Source organism: Castor canadensis, chromosome 3 (genome assembly GCF_047511655.1).
Source record: "Castor canadensis chromosome 3, mCasCan1.hap1v2, whole genome shotgun sequence".
NCBI classification, from domain to species: domain Eukaryota; kingdom Metazoa; phylum Chordata; class Mammalia; order Rodentia; family Castoridae; genus Castor; species Castor canadensis.
In genome coordinates, this window is record NC_133388.1 from 189934559 (window position 1) to 189952838 (window position 18280).

The 18280-nt window shown below is 36.2% G+C and overlaps 1 protein-coding gene across 16 annotated transcripts in view; it reads left to right on the top strand.

Annotated features, from left to right (window-relative positions):
- Positions 1–12450, top strand: part of Phf20l1 (PHD finger protein 20 like 1) — a 71795-nt gene extending 59345 nt beyond the window's left edge. For 6 of the 16 annotated variants that reach the window (XM_074069249.1, XM_074069248.1, XM_074069250.1 and 3 more), the window contains exons 16-21: positions 1148–1329; positions 2224–2323; positions 3667–3862; positions 6057–6420; positions 7650–7815; positions 9109–12448. In XM_074069249.1, coding sequence (XP_073925350.1) covers positions 1148–1329; positions 2224–2323; positions 3667–3862; positions 6057–6420; positions 7650–7815; positions 9109–9251 — 1151 coding nt within the window. In that variant the 3' untranslated portion in view covers positions 9252–12448. Of the gene's footprint in view, positions 1–1147; positions 1330–2223; positions 2324–3666; positions 3863–6056; positions 6421–7649; positions 7816–9108 lie in introns of all 16 variants that reach the window. The other 10 variants (XM_074069251.1, XM_074069253.1, XM_020180491.2 and 7 more) reach the window with 7 other exon arrangements.
- The last annotated feature ends 5830 nt before the right edge of the window (positions 12451–18280 follow it).

The following is an 18280-nucleotide window of genomic DNA, read 5'->3' on the forward strand; positions in this document are numbered from 1 at the left end:
TAAGTCTTAAAATTTTTGGCCTATATCAGCTCCTTATCTCTTCCACTCACATATTGTATGGCTACATATATATGTCAGGCTTCCTTCTAAGCAATAGAAGGGAGTATGCAGTATTATTTCAAATTATTGACCTTCTAGAAAGGAGAGAGGTGTGGTAAACAGGAAGAAGCATCTCAGAATGTGACTGAAGGCTGGGAGGGTGAAATAGGAAGGAAATGTCTCTGTTACTCAAGTGCCCAGGCCAGTAGCCTCCATTGTTGGTTTCCCCAACAATTTTCCATCCTAACTTTTGCATTGAAACCTTCTTTGGTGTCAGGTCCTCATTGCCATAAAGATCCCCTTATGTTTATCTTGATTTTTTTCCGCCAGTAACTTGAACTAAATGATGGACTGGCATCAACACTGTTAGAAGTACAAACCTAAAATCTGGCATTTAAATCTAGTTGTCATAGTCATCCATATAATCTACCATCTAATATATGCTTATAAATTTTTATAATATTTTTATCAAAACAAAATTTAAAAAAAATCATTCCTTGGGGACTCCTGGCCAATACCGATAAAATAATAACATGTTTCAGAATCAAGCAGTCAGTTTTCCAGCTTTACCAACACCTGGACTGTATTACTCAACCAAATTAAGTGTCTCCTATTTAAAGTGTTAGTATAGTGGCTACTGTATATGGTACAATGGTAGTTGATGCTACTGGTACTGCTAATAGTATCATTAGTATTAGACCTAGGGTAACTTTATCACCTCTTTGAGATTGTTTATCTCTATAGGACAAATAGTTTACAACCAAAAAAGGGCTAATGTTTTGAACATTTGATCAAAAGAGAAATGTTTGTGAAAGTGTATGGGAGCTACAGATTTTAATTGTTCATACCTGTTTTAGTCATAACCTTCGTAAGCAGGAAGCATAGGGGATACATAGTGTTATTTACAATACTATACACATTAGGATGGAAAACAATCAGAATTACCTAAGCTTCTATGATAGTCTGTTTCTTTGTCAGGACTCTATTCACATTTGTTTTCCATTGAAAATATGAATAGCTTATAGTCTCTTTCCATAGCTCTTTTTTTTCTGATAAATGACATAAAAATAGAATAGTGTGCTAAGAGTACTTTTTCTGGTTCTTCTAGACTTGTCAGATGTGGAATTCCTAGATGATTCTTCAACAGAGAGTTTACTTCTGAGTGGGGATGAATACAATCAGGACTTCGATTCAACCAATTTTGAGGAATCTCAGGATGAAGATGATGCTCTTAATGAGATTGTGCGATGTATTTGTGAAATGGATGAAGAAAATGGCTTCATGATCCAGGTAGTTGGTCGGCTTCTCTTCCATGCTGTCCTGGATTATTTCAGGTGCTCAACAGGAGCATATGAAGGGATGCTCTTCCTTCAGGACAAGGGGAGTGCTCTCTCTTTTTACTAGTCATCTCACTGAAGATACTGGTTTCTCACACATTGCCATGTTCAAGATGGTAGCAACCATGCTTAGGAAATTTCTTCATCAAATGAAGTAGACAGTTTTCTTAATTTAGGGTCACTCTCTTTCCTAGGGTATTTAGATTGAGGCCTTCAAGCTGAAACTCTTTAAGGGCTATTAAGGAGGATCAACTCCCACATTGAAGGGTGGACCACAGTAGCACTTCTAAAGGTCTAGATCCATGGTGCTCAATAATTAATATATAGGGTATAGTTATGTTCTGTGATGACATGACATAAGATTTGGAGACATTGGTTACAGGGATGCAGAAAGTTCAATTTCCCTTTTTCCTTGCCTTTGTCAGTGGTGGTCTCAAATAAGGGAACAGCAAATTTAGAGTTTCAGCAAAGAAGTAGTACTTTAAGAGGTCACTGATACAGGCACTGCTATAAATTTGCTTTAAGAAAACAGTGCACTTTAATAAGGTGTTTTAAAGAGTTTTGATAATGTGGTTCCCTAAAACTCAGTGAAAAATAGATAAAATTCTGGCTTTTTATTACCTAAGTAATTTATCAAAGCATATTTTAATAGGTACAACAAAAGTTCTTGAAGTAGTTGACTGTTTCAAAGGTAAAATTCATCTTAAATCATAACTTTTGTTATATGTACTAGTTGAACTGCAGTGGCAAGAAAGCAAGCCAGCTAATTAAAAGCCAGCTTATCTGTTCTTGTTGGAGTGGTGACCATTGCTGTCAGCACTATTAAGTCTCTTCTGTTCTCTGGCAGTGTGAAGAGTGTCTGTGCTGGCAGCACAGTGTGTGCATGGGGCTGTTAGAGGAGAGCATTCCAGAACAGTACATTTGCTACATCTGCCGGGACCCTCCAGGTGAGGCCCTCTGTTGTGTGCTGATGGCCCAGTGCTCTTCCAGAGCATACCCACCCTATACAGTGCCACTACTTCTTAATCAACTAGATTCCACTTCCATATTAAAATTATAAAATACCTGTATACTGGTATAAGTTTTATTTTACCATTAATTACTTAAGTTTATTTGTATAAATGTACCATCAAAATCAGCCCCTTACTGAAAGGGGTGGGTGTGTTTTTTTCCTGGAGAAAACTTAGCCTTTGTTCACTCCCTACATGCTGATTTTGGCTATTCTTATTTGTGGGGAGTTTCATTGGACTGGCATTCTTGCCCTTGAATTCCTCCTAATAAGGTTTTGAAGAAATTTCTGGTAGTACTACATATCCAACTCACTATAGAACAGATGGAGTCTCAGATCGGTGGCTGCAATCCCTTAATTGTACTGACAGGGCTGCTACAGCACTGAAAGACACATGCTGTGTGCAAAGAAGTTGCACTAGACATGGCTGACCGAGATGAAATAAGTGTATTGGCTCTCAAGCTGTTGTGCCTTCCTCCATACTTGGGGAGTCTGCACATAGATTGTAACTTCAGCCTGGGAGGCAGAAAGCAGTGTTCTCACACAGAAGGCAAATGAGTTGTTCCACTGCAGCTAGAAGCCAGAGACTTCTTCAGACCTATGTGAATGTGGACATTTTTTATTCATTCAGTAAAGCATGTATACATTCATCCAGTGACAATTTGATGCCTTCTATTTGCCAAATACTGTGGTAACATGAGTAATTCAAACTATGCTTTAAGGTGTCTGTTTCATAGTATATAGCTGGGGACACAGACACATGAGCATCTAATTGTAATAGGATCGAATTTGTGTTAACATTGAGGCTATGGGTAATAGAGGATTCTATGAAATCATAGACATGGGGGAAGGAGTCCCTGTTTGCTCAACTAGAGATCTGTTTCATCTAGTTAACAGCAGGTCAGTGAAAAAAAAAAAAAAAACTAGTTTGTATCCCAGCCCTTTTAGCCATTTAGGACAGCAGGTCAGTGAAAAAAAGAAAATAACTAGTTTGTATCCCAGCCCTTTTAGCCATTTAGGAGACAGGGACTGAGACATGAAACTGAAAACATCAGGGTTTCCTTTGCAGATGTCATCTGCCTTTGACCACATCCATAATGGAGTTGCTTCTCCTTAGTGGCTTAGTGTACGGAGGGAGCCTTCTCATAGCACTCTGGTTTTGAATGTACTCTTGGTCCCAGAGCTTGCCTTGCTTACTGAAGAACATTAGTAGGGAACCAATGGAAGAGGGGTCTGAGTAAGCAGTATCCTTTTTGCCTTTATTGTGAACTTCATCAACAGGTCAAAGGTGGAGTGCAAAATACCGTTATGATAAGGACTGGTTGAATAATGGAAGAATGTGTGGGTTATCCTTTTTAAAAGAAAATTACTCTCATCTCAACGCAAAAAAGATAGTTTCCACACATCATCTGCTTGCCGATGTGTATGGTGTAACAGAAGTGCTGCATGGGCTACAGCTGAAGATCGGGATACTGAAGTAAGTGGAGAGGGAGGATCACATGTTCATGCGTGTTTGAATAAAAGTCAGAAAAAGGAAAAGAAAAAATTAACAAATGTAAAAACAAAATCAAATGCAGGTGGCTTTTGAAGATCTAGAATAGCAGTTCAGAAGACTGAATAGACATTTAAATGACATCTCCTTTTTTAATAATAAGGATAGATAAATAACTTTTGGATGACTAACTCTGCCAGCCTTTTGCCCTAGAATAGATGAGCATGGTTAAAGGTTGATACTGCATGTAATATTTCATCCAGTTTCGTTCCAGTGATTTATGTGCTCACTGTGTACACAAAATTAAGTTTAGTTGCTATATTTCATATCCTCTGGGAATGTAGTAAAGATGACATTGATTCTAGGAAAGGTGAATGTATTCTTTGTCAATGTTAAGATTGATTAGATACTTGAACCTGCTTATTTGCTGTGCACCAATTGTGTTGTAATCCCAGTATTCCCTTTAAGAAAAGGCTTAGGCCCCCTTAGAAAAATAGCAGAATGTCATTCCAGGCCTTATATTTAATCCTTCCTAATACCTGACCAGAATTCACCTTTAAAAGAATAAATATGGGCCAGGAGTGGTACCTCAATACTGTAAGCCTAGCTTCTTGGGAGGCAGAGATCAGGAGGTTCACAGTTTGAGGCTAGCCTGGACCAAAAGCTTGCAAGACCCCATCTCAACCAATAAAAGCTGAGCATGGTGGTACATACCTCTCATCCCAGCTATATAGGAAGCGTAAATAGAAAGGATCATAGTCCAGTCCAGCCCAGGCATAAAGTGAGACCCTATCTGAAAAATGAAGCAGAAAAGGCATAAAGTACATCCCCCTGCCTAGCAAACATGATGCCCTGTGTTCAACCCCCCAGTACTACCAAGAAATAATAAAAAATAAGTAAGTAAAAGAAATGGCCAGGTGCAGTGGCTTCCACCTGTAATCCCAGCTACTTGGGAAGAGTGGGAACATGGCAGGCAAAAGTTAGTAAGACCCCATCTCAACAAAAACTTGGCATGCTGGTGCAATCTCTAATCCCAGCTATGTGGGATAGATAGGTAGGAGTTTCACTATCTAAGGCTGGACCTAGAAGAAAAAAATATAAGTCTGTGAGTGAAAAATAATCTAAAGCAAAAAGGGCTAGAGGCATGGCTTAAGTGGTAGAGTGCTTGAGACCTTGAGTTCATACTCCCATACTGCTGAAAAAATTCTAAATAGAAGACTTAAACAGGAAAAAAGAAACCCTCATATTTTATATAAAAACAGGCTGACCTACTGGTTCTTCACAAGATTTTCTTCATTTGTACTTACTTGCCATGTCTAGAAATTTGCCCATTCCTGCCTCCTATCTGTCTTCCTTGGTCTTCCTGTTTTCTTCCCTTCTAATTCCTGAACCTTCTTTGGTCCTTTGCTCTCACTTCCCACGGGTACTGTCTTAGCCAGGCTGCTTGATTTCACATGAGCACTTGCTGTACTTTTAAATCCCAGTGGCTCCAACCTTGTGCTCTTTCAGTTCACTCTTCATACTCTTGCCAGTGTGATCTTAGTGAGAGGTAACTAGTTAATTAGAGTAGATGGGTAATAAGTATTATCAACCACTGGAGTAGAAGTGAGGGAAATCTGTGTGTACTCATTTTACAAGATTTCCACAGCACATATGTATGAAAAAGACAAATTTATGAGTCCCAATTTTGTAAAAAGAAAAACTGTATGCTCACTTAAAAATCATTTTATGTGTATAGAAAAAGCCTGGAAGATTATATCTCAATTATGATTGCCATGGAGGAGGAGGTTTTCATTTTATATATGTTTATAGATGGAATTTTTTTATCATGAGCAGCTGTTCCTTTTTAATTGAGATAGGTCATAAAATATGCGCACCTGAAAGTTTTTGTATTGTACCATGAAAAAAATGAAATGAAAAATATAGAGATAATGCATAAGTTAATCAATGATATTAATGATCAACACAATTAAATTCATTGTTGCTTTTCTGAATATATTTTTTTTTAAGTTAAGAGAATTTGAATTTTGGATGAATTGCTGGAGTAAGTTAACAAATTCCTTTGCTTTGGTCTAAGATTCTGTCCTCTTCCTAACCTGGTTCTAAGATTTTTTATGGTCTTTAACTTGTTAACCACATTTTTTTTTTCTGAATGCTACTTCTCCAATTTTGTTTTAAGGAATAAACATCATCCTGACCTTCATCTATGGTCTTGTTCTGGGAAGCGAAAAGATCAAGATCAAGTAATAGCTGGAGTGGAGAAAAAAATAACAGTTCGGGACACAGTTAATGTAGAAGAAAAGAAACATGTACAGAACCACAAAGAACCACCTCATTTTCCCCTAAAAATAGAAGGAACTTACATAACAAGTGAGCATAGCTATCAGAAGCCACAAAGTTTTGGTCAGGACTGCAAATCTCACGTGGACCCTGGGAGCTCAGATGATGATGATGTTAGCAGTTTTGAAGAAGAACAGGGATTCCACCTTGGAGACAAGAGCCATTTCCGGTACTCCACAAAAGAGTCTGGAATGCCAGAAAAGGTAAAACTGGTTCATGTGGAACAAAAGAGGAAGAGTTTATAAAATACAACATACTGAAAACTCAGGTTTTACTTATATTTTTAAGTTTACAAGTACCTAGTTAAAACAACTGCTTTCTTTTCTCTACAGGAAAATGCTATCCATTTAAACATTTAATTATCCCTTAGTTCAAAATTGTTGTAATTCAATAAATGGTTTCCCTAACAGAAGTTTCAGTTTTATATAAGTACACTTAAATGTCTCCAAAAATTAATGAGCTACTTTATATGTATACATACATATGAAAATATGTATGTGTGAGAACTTGAAAGTCCATATGAGTATAATAATTTGTCTTTTTTATGTGTTTTAGATAAAACATGATACTTTAACTGTCTTTTAAATTTTTTGCCATATTTATAAATGCACATTTATTCCATTATTCAGTAAACTAAATTCTTAAGGCTACATGAACATTGAGTATCTAATTGATTTCCTATTTGTTGGGGTTATCTTTGAGATACTCTATCTTCATTTTGTTATTGACTTCCAGTTAGCAAGCCCACTTTAAAAATTAGTTCTTTATTTTTCTGGCTTATCAAATAATCTCCATAAAGTACATAACTGAATTGGAAAACTTACATTTCATTAAATTTACAGTATGTTATTTTGTGGCACTGGGATTTGAAACAGTTATTTTGTCAAATTACTATCCTTCCTTTGAAATGAGTTATTTTTGGCAAATCCAAGTTCAGTTTGTGTGTGAGTATGTAGTAGTAGTAGTAAAGAGTCTTAGCTTCCCTTGTCTCCTTGATGTTACTGCAACAGAAGAGTCCATTCTGTGGTTAACTAGACTTTATACTGATCTTTCACAGTTTTCTTGATTTTCCTGTCATTGCTTTGCCCTCACTTCACATGTGTCACCAGCTGAATTGATTAACGAAGGAAATAGTTTTAAATTGGCTGTGCATTCAAGTATAGCAGGATAGAATTAGTGACTTGATTTACTTAGCACATTAGTGTGAGTAGCACTATGCTAGGCTTTGTGGAAGGATGTACTAGTAAAGACCGCCACATGTAATTTGCTCTTGTACCTAAAGACAAGATGTCTTTAAAGACATCATGGAAGTCAAATTAGATTGCATCAGTCATTATGGTGATGAGGTTTTTCATGTGTCTTTCCCTTTCTGACATTGTATTTCATCCAGTTCTCTGTGTTTTGTTTTGTTTTTCCCAATGGTCCTTTAAAGAAGAACCCAGTTTCAGGGAATAAGGCATCTTTTTATAATGATAAAAAGAGCACTGAGAACCCAGGAGACTCACATCTTCAGTGGCAGCTCAATCTCCTTACACATATAGAAAATGTGCAGAATGAAGTCACCAGCAGGATGGACCTCATAGAAAAAGAAGTGGACGGTAATTAAATGAAGAACTAAAGTACCAATGTGTGTTTAGGGTTACTGTGAAGAAACTGTTTAAAACTTTTAATAATAGGATGAAAACTAGAGATGCTCTTCATACCTTCACCTCTCTTTTATACTATACTTAGCACATGCAGGGTCTTTTAGGCTCAGAACAATACAGCCAGGTATTTAGACTTTTTTTTAGTGGATTTTTATTAAATGCTGCCCATCATCTGCCAGGTTCAATGTAGAACACTTACAGAATGTGTATTAGTTTCTTTGAACTATGTTTTCTTTGGAAGTCAGCATACAGAGTGTAAGCATGTTTGAAATATGACAAACATTCTGGATATATTTTTTCACTTTGATTAGTATCTGTTAAGTGGAATTATCAAGCCACGCCTATAAGTTATGTAGGTAAACCATAAGTTTTATATGTTATACTTGAGAAACTAGAATAAGTTGAATTACTGGATTTCCCAATTCCATGTATTCCTATGCTTTTCTATGCCTTCATCCTCCAAACCTAATATATTGCATCCTGCCTCCCTGCTTTATGGTTCTCCCTGTGAAAGCATTTGAAACCACCACTGTGCTAAGGCAATTCTCCTACTGCTGCCACCCATGAACACAGGATTGACTTTTAATTTGGCTGTAGAGTTAGTTTAATGTGACTAGATTTTTGAAGAAATGAAAATGCAACTTCATACAATTTCATATTCAGGATAGAATTTCAAAGGAAACAGTAAAAATGTAGAATGTAATTAATTGCATTCTGCATAGAATTTTAGTATACTTACATGCTTTTTTTAAAAATAAAAAAATAAATAAAATAGTGGTGCTGAAAAGGATACTGAGATTGAAATTGCTACCTCCTTTGTTAAAAAGGAAGGTGAAGTAGAGATGATTTAAATCTGAATTAGTAGAAAACTTGACCAGGCAACTGTTGTTTCCTATTCCAGAAGAGTAAAAGTGACTTTCAAAATGAAAGTTGGTTTATTTACATATAGATAAAAGAAAATATGGGGCTGGGGCTATAGCTCAAGGTTAGAGCACATTCTTTTGATCCCCAGCACTGAAAAAAAAAAGTATAAAATAACAGATAAAGGTTATCCAGAGGGCTTTTAACTCTGTGGGAGGGGAAATAAATAATATTAAGCCATTCACAAATGGCTTGAGTGTGTTGTCCTCTGAAAACAGAGAAGTGAACTCTTTCCTGGATCATTGTTCCAACCTTCTAATTACACCCTTTCCTGACAGTTGTTCCAGATGCCTTTAAATTTGTTTATTCTCTTCTCTCTTTTAGTTTTGGAAAGCTGGCTTGATTTTACAGGGGAGTTGGAGCCACCAGATCCCCTTGCAAGACTGCCCCAACTTAAACGTCACATAAAACAGCTCTTAATTGACATGGGCAAAGTACAACAAATAGCAACTCTTTGCTCTGTATGACAACAGTGAACACCTAATCACAAAAGTGTGTCTGTCTTCAGTGGAATCATTTTTATTATCCACATGGTTGCTAAGTGTATCGTTAAGAAGCTTAGTAATGCTTGGTCATTTACTGATTTGTGATATCAATTGGATGGCACCTTGGAAGAAAAATGAAGAACAACTTTATCACAGAAGCTAATATTAAAAATGTCTGAGCAAGCAGCAAATGAAGTTTTCTGTGCCAAGGATCAATGGAGTAGGATATAATCTATACTAAGGGACTCAAATTGGCAGGATTTTTGATTAGTTGTTTATATGAAGCTCAAGATACTTTTAGAAAGAAATTTGGTGTGTTTTATATAGCTTTTAGTAGAAAGATCCATGTTTATTACCCAGCATTTGGCCAAAAAATGAAAACTGTTATGGAAATTTAAATTCTGGAGAGTTCTACAAGGTTGCTGTAGGAATTGCCTTCTCAGCAGTTGGATCCAGCTGCACGGAAATTTAGGTTATTTAAACTTCCATAGGATCATGAGCTGTTTCTTGGGTGATGAATGTATTTAATCAGAAAACTGACAGTAGAAGTCTCACTTTTGAAAAAAACAGTTGTGGAATTCTGACTTCATTATGAATGTATTTAAAAAAACAAACACCAAATAATTGGAATTTATTGCAGGCATTAAGCTCATTAAAAAAAAACAAACTGGCTTGCAGAAAGGTCCAGTGTGCCAAATGCTGATGATACTGCTTGGACAGAGGATTTAAATACTGTGGGAGTTTTCCCACCTGAAGTCCTACATAGTGCCATCAGTCCATCCAAAACCTACATGTCACATATACTATATGTATCATATATATAGTTGAATGGCAGTATTCAGGCTTCAACATACAGTTTGATCCTGGATAAGCTTGGTGTTTGCCTTCAGAAAAAAGTTATAAATATCCTCAGCTGGGATGAGGAGTGAAAAAATATCAAAATAATTTGTGGCTGTGGATTTTTTTAATTGCTAGTAGTGGAATACTGGAAAAGCTTCATTTCTGAAGATGAATTTTATTTTTTAAAAATACATGCACACTCAAAACTCTTAGCTTTGATCGCAAATGGACAGATGTCTGAAACCAAAGGCAACTAAGTTGCTGTCTTAGCTCTTGCTGGATTTTGAGCCTAGGTCCTACTGTCTGCCAGTCCTCATGTGAGTTGTATACTCCCCCAGTGCTACATACGCAGGTATGCGTAAGTGTGTATGCTTGTTTTAAACACTCAACGTACATATGTACATAATCAACATATTTATATCACACATATCTAGTTTTATTACTATAGACTCTACAAATTGGTGGTTAACATGAAATGTTACCTTTTAACAGACTGTTTTTAAAAATTAAAAATGTATGTACAGGTTTTGAAAATTTTTAAAGGGGGAAAAGACTGTTAAGAGGAGGCTATTTGATGACATATAACACTTGAATATTTTATGCCTCATTCTGTTTATCAGTTCTAGCGATCTGTATAAATGCATTTTAGAACTGATAGACAGTGAACTTGAATTTATCTTTGATAAGAATACATGCCACTGTACATTCAGATATTATTTAAATTTGCAAACACACTGTTCTATATGTAAGGTACTGTATGTAAAACTCTTTATTAAAACTATTCCACCTGTCCTAAAATTTCAGCTTGCCTTTTTGCGGCCTTATTTTTGACTTAAAGATTAAAAGAATGTGCAAAATGATCAAATTTTTATTTTTTGAGATTTTCCAACTTGACAAATGTGCCAAAGATCAACAAACATAAGTCCTGTGTATTTACTTGTAATACATAAACTTTGCCTAAGATCTTACTGGTAAATGAAAAGCTTTAGCAGAGGTCATATTGTGGGGTAGTTGCTTAAATTTGCTTATTAAAGTAAAAAATAGTGCCTATATTCCATGTGTGGAGTAAATTTGCTAGTGTCTGTGTTTCAAGATTGATACAATGTCTTTGATTTATGCTGAAAAATAATGTCTAATATTTGCCCTGTCATAGAAATTGAATTTGTATCTTTTTGGGTTTTTGGTTTGTTTTTTTTTTTTTTTCTTACAATTTGAACATATGGAATCCCTAACCTGTAAGTAGTGGTGTTGTCTATACACAGAAGACCTCTGTGCCCCATAATATTCGTCATCTCAGTCCTGTTGAACATGGTTAAAGCAATGCATATTTATTCTTGTAGTACAAACTGAGCATCCGTAACTCAAAAGTCTGAAGTACTCCAAAATCCAAAGCATTTTGAGTGTTGACAGGATGCCAAAAGTAGAAACTTCCAAATCTGACCTCATGTGATGAAGTCAGTCAAAATGTAGGCTCATTAAAAACACTGTATGAAGTTACCTTCAAACTATGTATTTAAGGTATATATATGAAACATAAGTGAATTTCATGTGTAGACTGAATCTGAATGTGTAGACTGTGTCATTGTAAAATGCAAAGATTAACCACCACCACCCCCAAAGAAAAACCAAATCCAAAACATTGCTGGTTCCAAGCATTCCCAATAAGGGATACTAAATCTGTAGCTTAAAAATAGATCACTTTGTTAGCAGCAAGCACATTGCACATACCTTTAATAATTAGATTGTTAAAGGTTTTGCTCTACTTACATGTATATGAATTGGAAATCTGTTTTTTTAAATTTAGAACTTTAAAGTACGTATGAGGTTATTTTTATGCACATACCCATTTAATATGGTGTATCAACAATTGGTTGAAGCCTTTTAGCAAGTAGAGGGATGAGCCTTTCCTTTGAGAGAGTGAGTTAATTTTTGAGAAGCAAATCAAGTGTGAAGTGTCAGATGAGAAGATTATTTTTTCCCTTTAAGTCTTTTTAGAAGAATCATTGTACTTAGATTACAAGCAATAAACTGAAGAGGGGGTTTCTTTAAAAGTCGGTGTTTTATTTGCCATTCCTACAGAATAGAATGAGCCTAGATGGGGAAGGATCCCTCCTAGTATGTTTCTGATGAATATAATTTGTACTTCCTCATACTTACGTGTGGTCCTGAAAGATTGTACTTTTTCCTTAAATGAACTTGGTTATTCTTATCATTTCAAGTAAAACCCTCTTCCTAACTCTCATCTTACTTTCACTGACTTCCTCTCATACTTCACATGTTCAAGATGAAACACACTATTTCCCTTCAACAAACTGAATCTGCTGCCAAATATCAACATCCAAGTCCAGACATGACATATGTTCATTCTTGTCACCAGTCGTGGTGACTCCACAAAATGAGTGATGCTATCTGTCTCCTCAATCCTGCTGGCAGCCTACTTTTTCATAAAATAATTCTATGGAGATATGAACATTATTGCTGACCTCTGGTATTCTTATGTTGTCTTCATTCTAAGTCTTCAGAATTATCCCTGGCCAATTCTCAAGTCCATGTAAACAAAGCCTCACTGTTAGGACAATGGTTATTACAATGTCTTGCCTTTATATTATTTCCCTGTTTTGGTAGATTGTCCCTTGTTTGTGTCTATAAACCCAGACAACCTGGTTTTCATTTTCTCTTCCTATGAGAAGCAATCCATTGTTGAAGGTTTCTTTTTTTAATGTTTTATTAGTATTTATTACTTGTGCAGGGAGGTTCATTGTGACATTTCCAAATATCGTTCCCCGGTTTGGTTCATCCCCTCCACTATTCTCCCTTTTTCCCCTCCCTCTTCTTAAAATGACTTCACCGGGTTTCAGTGTTTCATATTCATATACGTATTGAAGGTACATCAGCCATATTTACTCTCCTTTACCCTCGCCTCCCACTAGTACCCTCCCTTCATCATGACCTTGTTTTACATTCCTGTCCTTTATCATTTCAGTGACTGTTCTTTGTTCATTGGGGTTTTGCCTTGGTATTTTACCTGAAAATATATTGTACTTTAATCAGTCTAACTCCTCTGTTACTCTGCTTTACACTTTCCCCCACCTTGTATTGTTCAACAGTTTTCAATGTGTTTTGTTCCTACACAGATGTGATGTATTTCAGTATTATTCACTATTTGTTCTCTTTTTTCCCTCCTCTACTAGTCTTCTCTAATAGTCCTACTATTGGAAATATATGGGGTTTCTTATTGGGTCCTGCATTGTACTGAGCTATGGGGTAACTACATCAGTGAATAATAGTGTATAGTGGAACAGGCGCAAACTTTGCAATCTGTCCTAGATCTTCACTCTAGCCATTGACTAGCACTGTTTCCTCTGAGCTTTGGTTTCCTTGTCTATAAAATAGAAATAATACTTAACTTACAACTTTGAAGAAATAAAGTACCTAGAAGCTCTTATTAAATAAATTTGAAATTCAGTTGACATACTGAATGTCATCTGTGTGCTGACCATCAAGAGGATTGGAGTGAATAGTGTTAGTAAAATAACAGTCTGTAGGCTAATGGAAACTATCCAGTGAGTGTACAAGAAGCCAAGGAGGCTTAGGAAAATGAGATAATTATACTCTAGGTAGAGGAGTTTGGGGAAAATAGATGATGTATATTAATTAAAATAGTCATTGCTTATTTGTAACCTCACTAAAGGAATTTTGAGGAATTGCAATCCATTTCTGTTACCTATTATCTTTGAGTACCCCTTAAAGTAGAGCCAGGCAAGACTTGAGTATACTTAGTTTATTAGGGAGATAGTCCAAGGAAGTCAGTGAGGGGGAGGAGAGGAGGACAAGTCCAAAGTAAATGCACACAACTGACCACACAGCTGTTGGCAATGGGTTTTCATTCTTTTACTTGAAGTTCATAAATTTAAACAGTTGCAATGGGTATGATTTTCAATTTGTTAATATAAACCCTAAACTCAGTTACATCATTTTGAAATATATACAATTGAACCTGAGTACAGTTTTGCCATTTACCAGCATCTCCGTGTGTTCCAGGGGTTTGAACTCAGGGCTTCATGCTTGCTAAGCAGGCACTCTACCACTTGAGTCATGCCTCCAGCTCTTCCAGTATCCATTTTTAAAAGTATATGAGCAATCTCTTCCCTAACATTTGGAAGTTTCACAAAGTTTAAATTTTCATTTTTGGCTTTCCATTTTATTTCCCACAGAATATTCCTTTTTTATACTTACGAGTATTTATCATCCTCATACTTTTTCCCACAAGAAAAACATGATGGTGCACTGAAATTTTAAAATGTATTTGTACGCATCTTAATAGAGTATCAAAATAAAGCATACACTGGTATCATTGAATGGAGAAATAGAAAAATTTACAATTTGAAAATTTCAACCCGTTTTTAGCCTTAACTAATGGAACAAGCCAACAAAATCAGTAAGAATATAGACAAACAAAAATAGTCATTGTGCTCCACATAACATACATTTATAGAACATCCCGTCCAATATAAATTTCCAAGTGCACATGAGCATTCAAAAAGATAAGTTATAGCTAGGCGTGGTGGCACATACCATAATCTCAGCACATTGGAGGCTGAGGCAGGAGGATCACAAGTTTGAGGCCAGCCTGGGCTACATTGCAAAACCCTGTCTCAAAAAAGCAAACAACAAAAAGTGATAGCTTATATACTAGCCTTTAAAACAACTTAATAAATGTAAAATAATTCAAACCATGCATAATATGGTCTCTAACCACAACAGAATTGGCTGGAAATGTATATACCAAAAAGATAAGTGGAAAACTTCCCAAATGTTTATAAATCAAACAACATCTCAACTCATGGCCCACAAAAAAATTGTAAAATACTTTTAAGTTGAATGGAAATGAAAACCGCATACTAAATTTTGTGATGTACAGATCAATATTAGAGGGAAATTTATAGCTTTAAGTGCTTATTAAAACGTACAAAATCACTAATCTTTGATTTTATGTTAAGAAACTGTAAGAGCAAATTAAAACCAAACATGCAGAAAAAGTAAGTAAAGAATGATATGTGCTGAAATCAATGAAATACAAAAGGACAAACTGGGGAAAATACCTATGTAAGCTAAACCTATATAAACAGAATAGTAAGATTGATAAACTGCTAGGTGGTCTTATCTAAATATTAGAATGAAAGATGGACTATTTCCAAGTATCCAGTGAAGGGATATTATAAGCAACTACATTCAATAAATTTGAGGCTCACCTAAAATGGCAAAGTTCCTCAAAGGACAAATGACCAAAAAGAAACTAAAATCAAATTTGCAATTAAAAATCCTCCCTTAAATTTAAGGAAACTCCAGGCTTAAATGTGAATTCTTTCAGACACTTATGGAAGAGGTAATCTCACTTATGTATAAACTTTGGCAGAAAATTCAAAAGAGCATTATTATATTTGAGACAAACTGACCTCATACCCCAAACCAGGAAAATACAAAGAAAGAGGTCAATACATTTTCCTCTGAACATAGACACAAAATATGCAAAAAAAAATTTAGCAAACCTATTTCAGCAATGTAGACTAAGGATATTTTATCAAGCTCAGGTTGGGTATTTCCCAGGAATATGAAGTTGGTTTAATATTAATTAAGGAATATTAATTAAAGAACTAAAGAATATTAGCTGTTCTTTTAGAGTAGATCTGGCAACAGATTCTTACAGCTTTCCTTCATCTGAGAGTGTCTCAATTTCATCTTCATTCTTAAAGAACATTTCACTGAATACAGAATTCTGGACTGGTACTTCCTTTCTTTCAGCACTTGCGAAGTGTCCTGCCACTTCCTACCTGCCATTATTTTTGATAAGTCTGCTGTTATTCAAATTATTTTCTTCCATGAGATAGATCATTTCTCTCTTGCTACTCTCACAATTTTTTGTCTTTAATTTTCAGAAGTTCAACTTTGATACGTCTTGACACTGGCTTCTGTTGACTTATCCTTTGGGGTTTCCTCAGTTTCTTATATTTATAGAACCTATTTATTTATAAATATTTATATTTATAGAACCTATTTATATTATAGGTTTATGTATTTTGCCAAATTTGAGGTTTCTCGGGAATTATTTCTTCAAACTCTTTTTATCTTCCACCTCTATTTTTTCTCTTTCTTTCTAGCACTCCAATAAACAGTGTTAAATCTTTTGTCACCAAGGCAAAGCTACTGTTTATTTTTATTTTTAAGTCTATCTTTTCCCTGTTATTCAGGTTGGGTCATTTTTTATATTCTGTCTTCAAGTTTATGACTCTTTAGTTCCTTTGCACATTTGTTGAAGTTTTTGTTTTTTATTTTTTAGATACAAAATTTCCATATGGTTATTCTTTATATCTTATCTTCATTGAAACTTTCTAATTTTTCACTTTGTTCATAATTACTCTTGAAGCATTTTTACAATGACTGCTTTAAAATCTTTGTCAAATAATACCTGTGTCATCTGGTGCTTACATCTATTCATTTTTTGTTTTCATGTAACTTGAGGTATTCCTGGTTCTTGGTACAATGAGTGATTTCTTTTTAAATCAAAACCTGCTCAGTTAGGCTTATGTTAAGAAATTCTGGATCTCATTTAATTCTCTTTTGGTAGACTTTTCTAATATCACTACAATAGAAGAAAGTGAGACCACCTCACTACCATTGGAGCAGGGACTGGGAGTGTAGGTTCTTGTTCTAACCTATTAATACCTGGCGGATGGCATGATCCTCATTACTGCTGGGTGGGCATGGGAATTTGGGCTCTCTCTAGGCCTTCAGTGTTGTCAATTGAAGGGTCAATAGTGTCTCCTTAGTGCTCCCATGTGACCTCTGCTGACACTGCTGAGCAGAGATGAAATTCCTAACTCTTCAGTAGTCCTCTTCTGACCCTTTATTATATTGGGAAGAAATGGAAGGTCAAACTCTCTGTGAGGTCTCCATTGATACCACACTCGGGGAATCATTGCAGTGCAGTTGTGTGGGCATCCTGTTTCCTTATCTGTTCTCAGACACCACCCTGTTGGGGGCTTGAGGATCCTTTTACAGCTTGACAAGGGCAGAATTCTAGAGTGCCCACTTGATCTTGTTTAGCTTGGGTAAATATTTGGAGCGACAGTTTTCTTTTGGCTTTTGTTCATTTTTGTTTTGTTTTTCTGCGAATGTTTGCTATCACCAATCGGTTATTATCTAACCTACTACTTTTCTGGAAGTGTGACTTGGGACGCTTTTCTTGGGTTCGTTTGTTTTATTTTTGTCTGTGCTCATTGGCATTTGTAAGTTACCAGCTTCTTCAACACTCAATACCAGTTCTGATGCTGCCGGCCAGTCTGCCTCATTTCCCTCTGCTTTCAGTGTCGTCTTGTTTGTTTATAGATAATGTCCACAGTTTTAGCTATACTTAGTAGGAGGGATAGAGAAAAGTATTTCTACTCCATAATTAACTTCCAGGAATTTTTGCTAGTGTTCTGGTCACCCAGGTAAAGGATGGGGTATGTGGGAGAGGGGTAGAAGCTGTCCCTAAAAAGCACATTGAATTTGCCAACATGGTGGCAGGCTGGACTAGGAATGAAGGGCTGGTATGCAATTCCCTGTGGGGATGACAGGGGTGATGGATGGATTCATAAACAGTGGTGATTGATATTCCATTTTCAGCATCTCCTCTTCTATATTTCAATGATTATGCATCCCACCCCAAATCTTCAGTAAACCTGTATTATATAGAGAGTCCTTGCATTAGGGAAAGAAGAAGACGGAGGAGTTTACACCATTTGTTTGGGGCCAAGCAGAGTGGGAACCAGTGATGAAGAGCCTGCTAGGGTGATGGAAGCCTGAGCCAGACACTGTCATGCAGTTGCCATCAAAGACTGCATGTTCTCTGCCTCAGGGAAAGAAAAACACTACAGGGTCAAGATGCTGAGTCATTCTGACAGGAGAGTTTCCTGTGGAGGAGGCCTTTGGCTTGGTCCTCCAAGTGCTTGCTTGCTCTGCTGCTTGGGTGGAGAGAAGCACCCTCCTTGCTGCACAGGGTAGTTCTTTTGTGACCTTTGAGGAAGCCCTGGCAACTGCCCCACAGAGTGTCTCCACTCCCTTCTCCAGTGGACTCTGGAGACTGTCCACTCTTGTGCTACCATCCCTCTCTCCTCTTTGTCCTGGCCTGC